General features: G+C 28.1%; 1 protein-coding gene and 1 long non-coding RNA gene across 2 annotated transcripts; both read left to right on the plus strand.

The window, feature by feature from the left end:
- The first annotated feature begins 9618 nt into the window (after nucleotides 1–9618).
- LOC128295253 (uncharacterized) lies at nucleotides 9619–10975 on the plus strand. Its single transcript, XR_008285598.1, has 2 exons — nucleotides 9619–9727; nucleotides 10675–10975. It is a non-coding gene; the product is annotated as an uncharacterized LOC128295253 (long non-coding RNA).
- Nucleotides 10976–13335: 2360 nt separating this feature from the next.
- On the plus strand, nucleotides 13336–15372 carry LOC108465756 (probable WRKY transcription factor 75). Its single transcript, XM_017766141.2, has 2 exons — nucleotides 13336–13847; nucleotides 14967–15372. Exons 1-2 carry the CDS (start codon nucleotides 13525–13527, stop codon nucleotides 15142–15144), a joined length of 501 nt encoding a protein of 166 aa, XP_017621630.1. The 5' UTR covers nucleotides 13336–13524; the 3' UTR covers nucleotides 15145–15372.
- The last annotated feature ends 1939 nt before the right edge of the window (nucleotides 15373–17311 follow it).

Here is a 17311-nt window from a genome sequence, read left to right on the forward strand (position 1 = left end):
AGTGTAACACCCCCTAACCCCAAACCGTCGCCGGAATAGAGTTACGAGACATTACCGGACATATTAGTCAACTTATGAATAATTCACAAATAAAATAACATTCATAGCATAATTTAATTACTAAATCCCTATATCAAACTCTCAAAGTCTAAAACATACATTTAAGTGAAATGGGACTCGTTTAAGTACTCCAATTTTTTTTTCTTTAAATTTCGACAGCATTTCTGCTTATTTTTACATAAAACCCCTTGCAATTAAAACTATATCCATTTCAAGCATAACCAATTCAACCAAATTATTTCACACATTCATTTTCTATTCTAAATACCTCTAATCAATTTAATCAATATAATATCAATTTAAATTTATCATTGTACTAATTAAATTGAAATGGATAAACTTTTTCATTATAATTCTTAGACTTGTAATACTAATATTTTAAACCATTTATATTCAAAACATAATAACCTTTATACATATCTTATGTACATGCCACATTACCAAAAGAAAATATACATCACCAAAAGTTTGTCAAGTCGGTCCGGCTTTGGATGTTTGGTTCAAGATTTGACTTCTACAACTCACATGCATTTAAAACAACTGTCTGTTGAGTATGCATATACTCAGTGGTATCACTATAATTCAGTTTATAATTAAATACATTAAATCACACACATACTTTTACATTTCAATTATCATCACTTAATGAACAATTCAATCTTTCATGTTATCATTCAATTATATATATACCATTCTTATTTCTTTATTTCAATTCTCAACTTTCACATATGCCATATCATTCAAATTTAATTTTATCAGTAGATTTATTTCATTTGTCCTTATTAACTTGACTCGGACTCGGTAGATACACGGATTCCAACCAGCACACCAGTACGGCACAATGTGCTTTAACGGTACACAATACCTAATCAGTAATTAGTAACAGTAGCGATGGCGATAAGATAAAGATTCAACACACAAAGTGCTGAATCAGAATAAGAATATGATAACGATTCGACACACAAAGTGTCGAATCGATATGAATAACGATAAAGATAAAGAGAGTCGGCATATAAGTGCTCGATCGAAGAAGTTTCAAGCAAAACCCGTACTCTTCCATATCCTATGGCATGCCAACTATATCCGACTAACCCGACTAGTTAATAGGATATTTAAATAATTTTTTAGTATAATTTCCATTTCGATTCAATATTAATTATAATTTATTATTTTGACCAATTTTCGAGTAATACAATAATTCACTTCATTAGAAATTTTACAGTTCAATGCAGTATTCAAAACAATATTCAATATCCCATAATTCAGTTCAGTATCAATCTCAATTTTAATACCCAATCACAAATTTTATCAGTTCATTAAATACTTATCTTAAAATACCTACCACACATTCATATTAAATTAAACACGTATTAATTATAAAGCTTGAATTATAGTGATACAAACCAGAATTCTCTTCGGACTTAATTCTCGACGATCTTTCCTTTTCCTTTTTGGGTCGATGCTTCAGGCTCGATATTAGCTACGAACAATTAAAATAATTTCACAATTATTAGCATAACACAATTTAAATGTTGAAATTTTTATCTAACTTTTACTTTAATTCCAATTTAATCTCAACTAAACTTATATATTTTTCTTTCTCAATTCATACCTTTTTGCTACTCAATTTCTTGCCAAACTCACATCTAACTATTTAATTTTTATCATATTTTCATAATTTTGAATTTATTTCAATTTAATCCCTAAAACTCAAAACTTATAGCTTAGTTTACAATTCAATCCTTTATTAAATTCTAATCAAATTTTCTATCAAATAAACCCCCAATTCCATTATTTGTTCAACATAAACCCTACTCAAAAATCTATTAGCTCTCAAAATTTCAACTTAAATTCAAGAGTATTTCACTCTAAGATTCCAAAAATATCAAATTTATAAGAAAAGGACTTGATTAAACTTACCAATTAAACTTCAAGCTTTAAAACCTCAAATTTCCCTTTCTTCTTTCTTTCTTTTTTTTCTTTCCTGCTCTGTTTCGAAACGTCTTCTGTTTCTTCTTTACTTTGTTTTATTTCTTTATTTTATTTCATTTCTTTTATTCTTTTATTTTATTAACTTTATAATAATAATAATAATTATTATTATTATTATAAATATCTTATTTAGTAACAAATATATATATTACAATTGGACACACATGTATTTTACACTTGCCTATTATCATCACCATCCAATTGTCGTTATTTTATTTAGTTTATATAATTTAATATTTTAATATGATAAAAATCTTTTACTTAAATAAAAAGTAATTAAATAAATATATTATAAATATATAAATATATGCATTACACTTGTATAATTTAATCACCATATATTTGTCTTTATTTTAATTTATTTTAATAATAATAATAATCATAATTTAATAATATAAATTATAATTTAATAGAATAATAATAATTAATAAATATCTATATACTTAAAAAAAGTAATTAATAATTAAATTATATATATTTACATATTAAAATCTAAAAATATCTTAGATTTTAACATGTTTGCCTCCTCAACTTATGCTAAATGGCTTAATTGCCATTTTAGCCCTTTTACTTTTTTAATCTATAATTAGACTTTTACTCTTTATTCAATTTAATCTTTTTGCTAAATACTCTAAATTAAGCTAAATTTACTTAATTAAAACCTAATTAGACACACCACTAGGCTCATCAATATTTTTAATAATTATTTTCAAACTTATTTCACTAAGACGGAGGCTCGATAACACACTTTTCCGGTGCCCACGGCTTTTGGGTCATTACAAAGAGTGAATTAATTAGTTCATGTAACCAAAAAGAAAAAAGAGTTAGTGGCTTCAAAATCCAATATGTATATATTCATTAGATAGATTAAAATTTTTATTATAAATAAACATATGTACGTATCAAAATATTGTAATTCATATAATTTTTTCTTTCATGATTTCTCATTTGAAAGGTGTAAAAAAGTCTACATTGACAGATGAGATGAAAAAAACATTATGTGAGTACAAAAATGAGCATCCCTCTTCAAGTCAAAAAGATTTACAACAGTGGGTTCAACAAACATTTGATCTCTCTGTTAGCCAATCAACAATATCAAATACTCTTAAAAGGTTATCTGAATATTTGTCAAAAGAGTTAAAGAATAGTAATGTTAAAAGACACAGATCAGCCAAATATCCCGAATTAGAGAAAGTATTGTATGAGTGGTTTCTCCAATATCAAGAGAAAGTAAACATGACTAGAGAAATGATTCAAACTAAAGCAAAAGAGTTTCTCCAGAAAATGTATGGTGATGCAAATTCTAAATTTAACTTCTCAATTGGTTGGCTAGAACGGTTCAAGGCAAGACATGAGATTATGTCTTATAGAAGATTTGGTGAAAGTAGTTTAGTTGTTATGGAAAATATTGAAGATGTTTTACCTCAAATAAGAGCTAAATTAGAAAATTTTGATTGGAAGGATATCTATAATATGGATGAAATAGATTTATTTTATTGTTTGGATCATTCACTGGCTACAAAGCAATTAAAAGGACGAAAAATGATAAGGAAAGACTTACTGTTGTTGTTTGTTGCAATGGGGATGGTTCAAATAAAGTGCCTCTTTGGGTTATTCGTAAGTTTGCTAATCCTAGATGCTTCAAACATGTGAATATTAATAATCTTAACTGTCATTATCGAGCCAACAAAAAAGCATGGATGATTGGATTATTTTTTCAATATTTTGTTCGTTGGTTTGATGCTAGAATGACTAGTAGAAAAGTGTTGCTTATAGTAGACAATTATTCAGCCCATCCCATATCCTAAGGTTATTGAAGGCTTGAGAAATGTTGAATTATTCTGTTTACCTCCAAATTTAACATAAAAAATTCAACCATATGATGCTGGAATAATTAGAGAGCTAAGATTTATTATCGACATCTTTTTTATTATAATATCTTGTAAGGTTACGAGAAAGGAGAAATAAATCCTGAAAAGATTAGTGTATTAAATGTAATCCATTTTATTAATGCTGCTTGGAATATTGTTGTGAAGCCTACAACTTGTATTAAATCTACAAATTGTTTTCGACATTGCAATTTACTAAATGTATTAAATCTACAAATTGTTTTCGACATTGCAAAATTTTATCCGAGGAGGATATGCCTCTCGAATAAGAAATTGGTAATGTTGAAGGCATTCATAAATTAAAAGAAGTAATTTCTTACTTACACTATAGAAATACCATGGATGTTGAGTAGATTTTGAATTATCCAAGTGAAAACGAATCTTTGATGGAGTAACTTATGGTTCAAGGAGTAATGGATGTGCCAGCTGATGACGAGTAAGATCTAGATAACAGTAGTGTTTTACCACATGTTTCTCCAAAATAGGCTTTTCTAGCTGTGGATACCTTAAAGAATTATTTAATACAACATGAGAAGAATATACCAGATTTAGTTTATGCTCTCCTAAAAATTAAAGATGAAATTGTATTTGATTCACATGCAAAGAAGAAGTAGTTAACTATAGATGCATATTTTAGCTAGCAAAGAATAAAATTGAATAAAAAATAAGGGTTATCTAAAAGCACTTTAGTTTTATGTATTGTATATAAAATTTTCAGTATATTTATTGAATTACTATTTTAAATTTTCATTGGCCTTTAAGGATTTTTTAAAATTATTATTTTATATATTTAGCGATATTATTATTTAACCTTCTTGGCCCAAATTGGGATTGAAAAAATTATCATTTAATCGAGATTATTAATTTATCAAATATTCATTTATGAATATTTTACAGTAGTAAAATAATGAGAAAACAATAAGAAAACAATAAGAAAATATCAACAAAACAATAAAAAACAGAAAAAAATAATTTTTTTTTATTTTTGCAAATCTAGATTGAATGAAGCCAAGCTCAAGCTAAAAAAGTCTTATCCAAAGTTCGATTTATTTCTAAGCGAACCTTATTTTTTTTATCAAAACTTATTTTTCATTCCTATTTTTCACGGTCGCAACTTCCTTTAGCGGTCCTCAATGACTTCCTCGCTCAAAGCATGTTCTTCATTTTGCTTAACATCAACGTTGCGACATCCTCGTGCTTTAGGTTGCGACTGACCTTATTGGCTTCAGATAATTTGGCTCCTTGGAAAATGGCACTGTAGCGGCAGACTAGACCTACTTCCAAGTTCCGAGGCCTTAACTCCTTTGACATCTAAAAATATTAACTAATTAAATAATGTTGGATAAATCGAAAGCTTAAGTGTAATTGAAAATTTAAATATTGAATTTAATTTAAAAATTCGTTTAATATATTCTTTAAAATTAATTATAGAATATAATTAAATTATTTAATAAATATAAATTTTAAATTGTAAAAATATATTCTACATTTTATCCTTAATTTTAAATGTAAAATTTTTATGAAATAATATAATCTTAAAATAAATAAAATGAAATGAAATGAAAATATTATTCCTTAAGTGATAAGTAGCTCTTATCTATCATTTTCAACACTTTTATAGTGAAAAATTCTATCCGATTATTTTTATTTTGAATTATCAAACATGCGAAAAAATAAATTATTGAAAATAATAATTTTCAATTGATTTAATTTTTTCAATGATTTATCAAACAACATCTTAGTTTATTTAATACTAAACATAAAAACATTTAAAATTCACTAAAAACACTAAGATAGCGTTTGAAAAGTCACTTAGTAATTGGATTTGGGTGTAATTGCTTGGAATTACATTGGGGTAATTTATGGGTCTCACTAAATTGGGTGTAATTGAAGCACTCCGATTATACTTTTCAATTCTTGGTGGTGAGAATTTGAGTAATTAGGTGAGTATTTACACTCAAATCCGATTACCGTATGACTTTCCAAAGACTTGTACTTAACTTTAAAAAATTATTTTTTCATACAAGTTGAAGTTATGAAAATTATATTATAAACATGAACACGAATGATTGTTTACTATAATTACGGAACTTTTTAAAAAACTATATTATAAATCCTAAAAAATATATTATGAAATTAATTTGTGTATTTTATAAAGTTATAGTCAATTTTATTATTTAAATCTTAAAATATTCTAAAGTTATAACTAAAAAGTATGAATATAACTTATTTACATGTGCATACTATATATTATACAAAAATATACTTATTTATAAAAAAGTGTTATAATTTTTACCTAAGTTATTTATAAAAAATAGTTTTATACATTATGGCAAAAATTATATTATTTATAAGAAGTGATATGAAAGCGATTAGACGTTTTATAAAACATGTTTTTATATTGAAGACTATATATTATAAAATTTATATTATTTTAACCTAGCATGTGTTAAATGCAGAAGAGGAATAACCCAACCAACATGGAATGCTATATCAATTAGATAAAATTACAAATGAGGCCTATTTTTCTTATTATTTTTATTAGTAATCATATTATTGGCTACTTTTTGGACTAATATACTACATATGATGGTTCGATTTTAATTTTTGTTACTTGAGTAGAAATTTTATTATCGTATTGATAATTATTTATAATAATTAATATATATTTAAAAATACAAATTATATAACTGTGTAATTATATTTTATAATAATTGCAAAAGAGTATAATTATTACTCTAGTAATTACACTTTCAACCACTTACTCTGTACTATTCAAACATACCCTAAAATGTAACTTAAACAAAGAGTCTTGGTTTTAATTACGAAATTTGATCACAATCCCTTAAAAGACTCAAATGATGTAAGCCTCGTTTTGAAACATGAATTTAACTTGGGCTATGTTTGATAAATTGAAAAAAAATAAATGTTGAGAAAATTAAGTGTTGAATTTAAGTTATAAAATATGTTTGATGTATTACTTAAAATTAAATATTGATTATAATTAGATTGTTTGATAAAGGATAATATAATCTTATATGAAATAGAATAAAATAAAATAAAAACAATTGAATTTATCCTTTATTAAGTTATAAGTAGACTGCTTCATGGTAGATTCTATTCAAAGCCAAAGGTCTGCTCCAAATTTGGGAGGATTTGGACAAATATATTGGGCCAGAGAAATAGGCTTGGGCAAAAAATTAAGCTTGTTTAAAATATGGGTTGGGTTCAGGCTTGATCATTCAAGACCCAAGCCCAACCAAGCTTGACTTGTTTTAAGTTTATAATATTTATATTATGTTATTTTTATATATTATGAAATTTAGAACACATTAAAAAAAATAAACCTATACTAAATATATAATACTACTATAATGTAAATATTTAAATAATGTTAAGATGATAATTATAATGTAAATATTTAAATAATGTTAAGATGACTATATAAAAAATTCAATAAATAAAAATGTATAAAATTATTAAATATTAAAATAATATAATATAAATATTAAAAAAAGAGAGTAAAAAATAATATAGGCTGGCCTAAAATGGGCTTGAGTTAATTTCGGCAAAATTTTAGGCTCATATTTTGGGTCGGGCCAAGTTTGAGCAAACATAAAGTATGTTAATATCATGCTTAGGCCTAAATTGACCCGGCCCATAAACAGCTCTAATGATAAGTAGATCCTTATCGACTTATCATTTCCTACATATTTTTATGACAAAGAATTCTATCTAGTAAATTTCATCGTAGGTAAAACCTATTATAGTAAAAAAATATACATATTAGATTGATAAAAGTGGGTGGAATATGATAAATCCATGCTCTCCAAATAATGTTATTGCTTTAGAAAGAATCCGGATGATGTTTTTTGTTTTGTGTCTACATAGGATGCCCTAATCTTGAAGCCTCTTGACCCCACAACTTAATCCATGAAAGGTCCAACACATGAAGGATGTTATCCTTTGAAATCCAAATTCAATTCCCATTGACATAATAATCGATTTATTCCAATAATTCATGAACGCATTTTTCTCCATGAAAATCGCTCCTTTACTAACTGTTCTTTATTTCCTTGTAAACGTGACAGGTTTCTAGATGCATTACAACTTTTTCAACAATGGCAGCTACTTCAACACCAATACAAACGACAATCATTCCAAATATAAACTTCACTTCTTTTCAAATATTTACCCATTCTTACCATCTTTCCATTGTCACTCTTCTTTGACTACAACATATTCTCACTACCATTTTAGGTTGTATGATTGCCAATACAGGAATGTTTTCAATTTTGACCTAATTTTCTTTGTTACACCAAACCTATATTCTTTTAAGGATCCTAAGCAAGGACCAAGTTACAAGCTTCATTTTTATATTCTTCAACCTTTTAGGGATGTCACTCAATTTGAATCCTTTTCAAATTTCACAATAATTATATATTTTGGTTCTTGAGTTTGTCATTTGGACCTAGATGGCCCCTAAACTTGTATTTCCTCAACCAGGTTGATACCTTTGCACTAACACCGCTAGTTTGTGCTGACATGGTAGACAACTGCTCAATACGTTATGTGAAAAACATAAATTATATTTATATATTAATTAAAAAATTATAAAAATGTGAACCTAGACAAATAGTTATCCGATTGGCTAGTAGTGCCACGTCAGTACAAACTAATAATGTTAGTGCAGAGATACCAATCTAGTTAACGAAATACAAGTTCAGGGACCAACTAGGTCTAAAAAAATATTAGGGACCAACTAGGTATAAATGGATAAGTTCAAGGGCGAAAATATATATTAACCCTAATTCCAAGTTGTAGGTTTAATCTTGTGAGGCACCGAAGTCAAATCAGATTTCATGGCAATAATTATGGTTTAAGAATAACAAGCTAGTGCAACATGTAACCATGTCAAGATCAGTAATCTAATCAGTAATCTACTCATCAATTATATGGTAAAAGCATTAGGTGAAAAACCTTTAAAATGGCATATTGATCATGATCATACCTTATTTTATATATATATATATATATATATACCAATTTGATTGGTGAAACTAAGAATCCAACATAGTATATTTTTCTCCATCAATGAATACCGTAACTTATTAATGGAAGATTACCTAATGGGGAACTAACTGTTGATTCAACCAATAATCCCACTAAAAGCTTTGTGTATACTATGAAAAGAGTCCCAATAATCCCATCTAATTTGGTATGCAAAGTGTGGAAATTAAACAACTAAACCATCTCAACATTTTCAATGTAACTAAGTCATTGCCTTTTTGAACAAAACTCATTTATGGGAACTAAGATGTCATGGCTGTAACTTGTTCTTTTTTAAATGATTGTCACTTTTCAGTCTTTTTCATTTATTGCCAATGCTAGCGTACTTCATTAATTAATATTAGTTGCCATTCAACAATGGAAGCTGTAATTTGGAATTCAAGCAGCAGAATTCAGTAGAAGAAACCATATATTTTAAAATATAAAACAAAAGTTACTATGCAGGGCCACCAGCCACCCACACCTTTCCTAGCAGCTTCTTCAACCTGACGCTGCTTTGACGTGGACATCTCAGCTACTCACCTACGGCTGCTTTGCCATCCATATTTTTTCAAGAGATATCGAGTATTAGCCTCTCTATATATATGTGGGTATTTCTTCCTTAGACACATGATGATCACTAAATCAGTGTGGAAATTAAACTACGTACAGCACTATACTATTAAAAGCATGCATTGCATTGTCTAGACATGAAGAAAAGGAGTTTATCCAAATAAGTGAGTCAAATTCTAAATTTATCCTTACATCTTAAAAGCATGCATTTCATTGCATGATATGGTTTTTTTTATTGTTGAGGTAAGTGGCTCACGCAGTGCCAACAGTAGTGGTTATTATGACTAACGCTATGACAAGTTAGAATATTTTATCATTTTTGGAATTGACAATTTTTGAAATGAAATTTTTGAATCATGAATTATATCAGATAAAGTAAAATGATCCCTTTGAAATATAAAGATTGGATTGGGAGTACATTGAAAACTTATCTCAATTGATCCTACTTTATCTTAGACATTATTCTAATATTGTATATTCTATTTAATTTTATTTTAGCAGTATTCTATATACTATTTTATCTGCAATTTTATAAGGGAATCAATTGTACTTCATCTAGTATATATTAGCATGCCTCAAACTCTTATATAGTTGAAGAAACTTGTATAGTTAAGTTTTGTATCTAAAACTATTACCATTTATCTATTAATTGAGTAATTTGTAATTGTAACTGCATTGAGAGTGTAAACAAGTTTATTGCTTGTTTTACAGCTTAAGTTCTACAAGGAAAATTTAGAAGAGTAAACTAAATCTTTAAGTAAGAAAATAAAATTACTATACCGAGATGCAATAAGACTTAAATCACTAATTATATTGAAAGTAAAAAATTGTTCAAACAATAATGAAGAAAAGAGAAAGAAAACAATAACTGCCCTTAGATAAATGAACATAAATATTAGGTATTATATGATAATAACAAAAGTAATTTAATGTTGCATAAAGTTTTTTATCCTTTTCACGTTTATTTCCAAATAAATATTCTATTACAGGTGGCTTATCATTACAAGACGTGTTGCGTGGTGTTACGCTTGTCATAGATTGTTGTGCTTTGTGCTTTGATATCGTTGTCCCTTAAAAACGTCAGCTAATAGGTGGACTCGTTTATTTTTAGGGGAAGGGTTTCAACAAGTGGTCAGTGGAAAAGGTTTTATGCGAATCACTCATGAATCTCGATGTGTCTTGATAGGGCATAACCATCTTGAATCAAAATACATTTATTTTTATGTTTTAAAATTAAGTATGAAAGTAGATGTGATATTTACATTAAACACGTGTTCCCCAAAGGGAAAATTAAAATAGGAACACAAATTTAATATTCCTCTAAGCACGTACTGATTAAGACCTTCTAGACATCGTCAAAACTGTTGTATAATTTATTAATATACATGAAAATTTAGACCGTTGAAAATTAATTAATTAATATATTTTTTGTATAATTAAGATTCCTAAATTTAATATCTGATCATTGAATTAAATAATTCATTCATTGAATCTACGTAGTTAATGTAAAATAAAAACATTTTATATAATTGAATAAAAGAGTTATTATTAATTAGATAAGTAGTAAAGAAGGTTAGCTGATGTAAGAAAATTAAGGCAAGGCAATGGGGTTGGTTAGTCTCTTGTCTTTGCCAACTACCTTAATCTTTTGCGAGTATTTGAAGTTTCAAACTTAGGTTGAATAGATTATTCTATTCTCATTTTCAATATTTCCGACATGCATGCAAACTCTCTCTTCTAATTTATACATTAACACCTAACAAGATTTTGACCCGCCTGCCTAACCACAAACGTTACCCACCTTAATTATGATTATTGTTGAGTAATTTTTCGTTATGTCTCATTAAAAGGAATAATTGAATATTTGTATATATAATTACTATTTATAGAATTAGCGTTTTTAATAGATTCTATGCATACATGATACGTGTACTATTTTCGGCTGCTCGCTGAACTTTATGGTCTTTACATGTGAACTTCTTGGATACATGTGAGTTGAGACCGCAAGCTCGCTTTACGAGCACCTAATGACATGTGCAAGCTAAGACAACGAACTCCCGTTGTTGACTTCTCACTGTAAAACTTACGCGTATCCATCTCTACCTATTAGCAACGAGACATAACAACACTGAAACTATAATAGATGAACAATAAGGCATGAATATATTTTCTGTCTTGATTACTCAATATGACTGATGAGGTGTAGAAGGACTGACAGAGTGCCAACAACCTTAATTAACAATCTAACCATTTGCTAACGACTCACTGTAACTATCATCTTTGGCTAACTCTAATACTACCGACATCTTGTAACCCACTAAAAAAGAGGAATCGGTATCCCATATTTGTAGATTTGTGTAATATTTGATGTTTTTTCATGGTTTCTTGACCATTGTTGGGCATAGTGATGGACTGATGCACTGCGTTTTTATTTCTTTCAAAGTGAATTTAGAGAGGGAATAATATAAAGACAAGATAGGGTGTCATGTCTTGTCCTCGGTTGAGACGACATATTGAAAAGTAGCAAATGACTTAGCCTTAGTTTCCAAATGTTTTAGCAGATTTTGAGTATAGAGTCAGGAATATATTCCATCGAAACAGTGACTGATTTTGGTGGAGAATCGTAATTCCATTTTCCATTAATTTAATCTGATGCTAATTTCATCAAGTTCCTGGAAACTGAGGAGGAGGCGCAGTCAGACGTGCACTAAAACGACATAGTACCCACCACCCCAAACACAAACATTTTTATTAAATAAAGTAAGTTTTACTAAATCTGTAATAAACTTTTTTAAAAAAATCATTTAAACACGTGTGAAATTAGACCGGTCCAAAGGAGACTGCTCTTACTCTTCATCTACAATATCCATGAACAAAAAAGAAGATTCTTATTATTTTTAATGTATGTATAGTCAATATTTACGTCTAGGGTAAATATTTGATATACTGATAATATATATTATTTTACAAATAATTTTAAAATTTAACATATATGTTTTTAATATTTATTATATTCATATAAAACATTTATTAACTCCATAATCTTATTTATAGAATCTAAAATTTTTATATTAAATATTTTCTCATATTATATTCATGATTTAATTTTAAAATACCAAATAATAAACTTTTTTTTTTAAATTTGAATATTTTGAAAGAAGAAAATAATATCGATACAACTTAGAGCTTTTAATTTAATTGGTAAAATGAAACTAGAGGAGGCAAAAAAATATTAGTCCAATAATATATATAAACTTTGTTTAAATTAAAAATAAAAATTATAACCAAAGATAATAACATAAATTTAATATTTAATAAAATAATTGAATAATTATTTAATATATTAATGAATTTTTAATTTTACAAGTAAAATTAATAATATATCCTTAATTAATAAATAAATTTTTTTTTGAAAGTTTACAAGTATAGAATAATTAAAGTATAAAAAATATATATTTGAGTAACTGCTTGGTGTAGAATTAAATTATTACCGTGCGAACGGATTAAGATAAATCCAAAGACTAAATATTATATGAATTTTTGAAATCTGAGTTGTATAATAAAATAATAAAGCAAAATACTTCTTTTTTTTTTAAAAAAAAGGTTTTAAATATAATGAAAAATTAAAATAAGGTAGATTGTACTAATGATGAAGCCGCCATAAATTTTCCACGATATCTTTATAATAAACAAACCGCAATGAAGCTCTATTTTGAATCTCTTAGGCTTTGAAAAAAATTTCGTGCCGCCTACGACACCTTTAACCCTATAAATATTGTCTTTGTATTTTTGTGCTTATTTTCTTCATCTTTCTCCATACAATCCATTTCCATCATCTTCTTCATTCTTCTTTTTCCATATATAAAATAAGGAGGCAAAGCCGCCTCTTCTTTTCCACTAGACTTTGTTTTGATCCATAGCTTCTCCTCTTACATAAATTAATAAAGCAGTAGTGGCTTTTATGGAGAATTATCAAATGTTCTTCCCCATCTCAGCCCCATCAACAGCAGCTCAATCATTACCGTTAAACATGGCACCTAATTCCCAAGCTTTTAACAGTTTTCATGGGAATTCGGTTGATGGGTTCTTAGGTTTGAAGAGTAACGAAGACTTGATTCAGAAACCAGAAGCTAAGGACTTTATGAAATCAAGTCAAAAAATGGAAAAGAAGATTAGGAAGCCTAGATATGCTTTTCAAACAAGGAGTCAGGTTGATATACTTGACGATGGATATCGTTGGAGGAAATATGGGCAAAAAGCTGTTAAGAACAACAAATTCCCAAGGTTTGTTTTGCCTTTATTTATATCATAATCCATAAAGCTTAATTTGTTCCATTGCATGATCTTGAGATCCTTTCATGCTTATATCATCATAGATATACTAGTCCATCTTTGGATTTGGCTAGTATTACTGTTTAGTACCAAACATGATGGACTAGTGCATGATATCCCACTTTATATAGCATTAACCATTTACAATATGCTTGCAGTAACCCTTGCCATGCATGCATGCCATGGATATAAAAGAAATTCCATAAATGATGGTTTTTTTCATATAAACTTTTTTGTCTAAGTTTTCTTATAATTCTTCCTGATAGAATTACAAGAAAGGGATACCTATATGTTATACATGAATAGCATATACTAGTAATTAAAAAGACTTCAAAACTTTTGTGGTAATTAGATATGGTAAGCATCATGAATGTGTCAAATGTGTTTAAGGCAAAAATGGCTTAGCTTCGGTTTGAGTGTCGTAAGTCCAACTCTACCTCAGTAAATATTGTTCGGAAAATTGACATCTTTCAAAAGAATCAAATCTTACATGCTTAAAGAAAGATGTTAAGAACCTTATTTATTAGTCATTATATGTTATTAAACTAGTAAGAATTAAGTTAAAAGATAAGTCATTATATTTCATTAAGCTAATAAGAATTAAGTTCAAAGGGTAGATTTGCACTTGAGTGTTTTCGTAAAACTCTTATATATACTATGCAAACTATATACTATGCTCATTTTCGTTTTAGATACACCTAAAATTTTTTTCTCATCTCTTCCTCTCCTCTTTTTAAGTTTGAGTGTTTTCAATCGCAATCTATTGTTGATTCTTTTTCCTGTTTTATAATGGAAGAGTTTGTTGAATTTTAAGGGATACATGAATAGGCAAAATATTTTTAGAGAAATTAGTGTCCAACATGCCTCAAGTTATTCAACTCATATTCTTGGTTTGTTAAATTCACTATTATATACCAACAAATCATGTGTCGATGAATTAGTTTTAGTTAAATTTGATAACCGATGATATATGCTTTGGAATTAGCCTTTCAAAATTTTGACTTGTGAATGAAAGAAATGCAAGGGTTTGAGCTGAACTAACACTATAATAAATTGTGCATGTATGTACAGAAGCTATTACCGATGCACACATGAAGGATGCAAAGTAAAGAAGCAAGTCCAACGTCTAACCAAAGATGAAAGTGTGGTTGTCACGACTTATGAAGGAATGCACACTCATCCTATTCAGAAGCCAACTGACAATTTTGAACATATATTGAGTCAAATGCAGATTTACACTCCCTTCTGAAACCCCATCTTCATGAAATTGTAGTATGCTTTAGTAAGGACATAACAATCTTAAATTTAATCCTTCAATATGAAATAATAATGTTGTAATCGTAAAAATGTTCTTTTTTTTTTTCTCTCCTTACCCTCGGTTAATTAGGCATTGGGAAGGAAATTAATGTCAGTTTATTTAGACATTTTTATGGTGTATTTGAACTGATAAAGAATTGATCGTTTTCTCTTGGGAAAATTTTATTTTTCGTTTATCTCTGCATCTAAGCTTGTTCCTATTGGACTTTGTTTGAAACAAATGGAAGTATCCATTTGGAACTAATTTTAGTATCAGTAAAAACGATTACCACTAATGATAAATTCATCCTAAGAACTTCATTTAGCAAAGTGAGGATTGAACATTCCAACAATTATTGCTTGTTTTGATTTTAGTACAATTTTCTCCTTTCTTTGATATAAGCTTGTTCTCTTTCTCCATCATTTCCAGCATCTTCTTAACTTTTGCTTGTTTTATGTATATGCTGTCACTAACAGCTCCACCATGTTTTAGCCAAAAACTTAACGTACTCAGTCGCGGTGGTCACTGGTAAAATTATGGAGCCTTTAATTTGTAAAATAAAAAATGGACATGCGTTTTTGTTAGACCTATCTATCTAAAGGCTTGCCAATGTAACGCTTCAACTATGCTCCCACTATCGACCAATATTCTCTTAGTGATCGTCGTGACCACCATCGGGTCATTACCAACCTTATGTAGGAATGTGTCTTCATCGGCTTCAATAAAATTAAAGTTGCCACTTATCATCTTGGTGAGGTCTCTTCATAACTAGGTTTCTTAGACGTGGCTTTCACTTGGTTTTCATTGGTCCTGCAATCATATGTTTCACTCATCTCATAAGTTGTTTACCCTTGGTTTTGTTATGTCTATTACAACTTGATCCAACTTCACTTTTTTCTTTTCTTTATATCCAGGGTTCTAAGCAACCTCGCCTAATAATTTCCTCAATAGCATCATTCCATGAGATGCAATCCTCCATCTTATCACGTATATAACGAGTTCATCAACTACACTTGATTCAATTCTACGTTCCACTGCTAACGAAGTACCAACGGTATGCGAGGGGATGCCAAGCATGATTCATTAATGAGAACATAGTATATTTTTTTAAAAGTCATAGGTAGCATCGTGAAGTTCTCATGATTTGATTAGAAGATGGATTGTATTTTGCTTTCTCTACTCAAACAAATAGTAAATTTGTCCTTATACATTAAATTAAAGATAAAATTGATCCTCTTAGTAAAAATTTCATATATTTCTACTGCTAAAAATTGGTCTATATATGTCAACATAAGGTAACATGACACATCACATGTAATTATCTGGTTATTCTGTTAACTATACCAAATTATAACAGTAGAAGTGGATGAATTTTTTAATAAAAAGGACCAATTTTCTCTTTGATCTAACGTATAAAAATTAATTTGTCTACTTTTTTAGTTATAGAAGCAAAATACAATTTGACTCCTAATACACGAACCTCTATAGTACTTTTACTCATAGCTAGCTCTCTTAATTTTTTTCTTCTTTGAAGTTATACTTCATATTTTAGAAGTTATTTATGGATTAAGTAGATTGGAAATGTTGGTGAGAAATAAATAGACTGTAGAAGATTAAAGGAGAAAAAGAAAAGGGTGATATGGATTAATAGATTGACGAATTTGCGTCGGCAGGAGGATAAAGGAATGAAATGATTGACTACAATAATTCCGCTGCTTTTAGCTCAAAAGTCCGTTTATTGAATGAAAATTTGAAATGAGTTCATTTCTTCAATATAAAAATGGTTATGGATAAAAACATCTAAAAAAAAAATATTATAACATATTTAAACGAATTTGTAGAAATAATTGAAAAAAATGGAAATGTACTTCTTTCATTTGAATCAAGTTCAAATTTTAGAGTTGACAATATTAAAGTATTAAGAGAGCTTTATTTGAATATCATTCTCGGTATGATTGAAATTATGTAATGGGTGACAAAAAAAATTTATAATTACTGAATAGAAAGAAGAAACATTTTGTTAAAATTTTAAATATTGTTTAAATCAATTCATTCCCCATCCAGAACTGAAGACTTTTATCCAAAATCTGTCCCACCACCGAACCTGATTTTTTTTTTA

This window comes from Gossypium arboreum, chromosome 7, assembly GCF_025698485.1.
Source record: "Gossypium arboreum isolate Shixiya-1 chromosome 7, ASM2569848v2, whole genome shotgun sequence".
Taxonomy (NCBI): Eukaryota; Viridiplantae; Streptophyta; class Magnoliopsida; order Malvales; family Malvaceae; genus Gossypium; species Gossypium arboreum.

Excerpts from the sequence above, each read along its gene's own strand:
- LOC108465756 (XM_017766141.2), top strand. The coding sequence starts at position 13,525 with ATGGAGAATTATCAAATGTTCTTCCCCATCTCAGCCCCATCAACAGCA. Across the intron at positions 13,848-14,966 it reads AAGAACAACAAATTCCCAAG|AAGCTATTACCGATGCACAC; the intron begins GTTTGTTTTGCC and ends ATGTATGTACAG.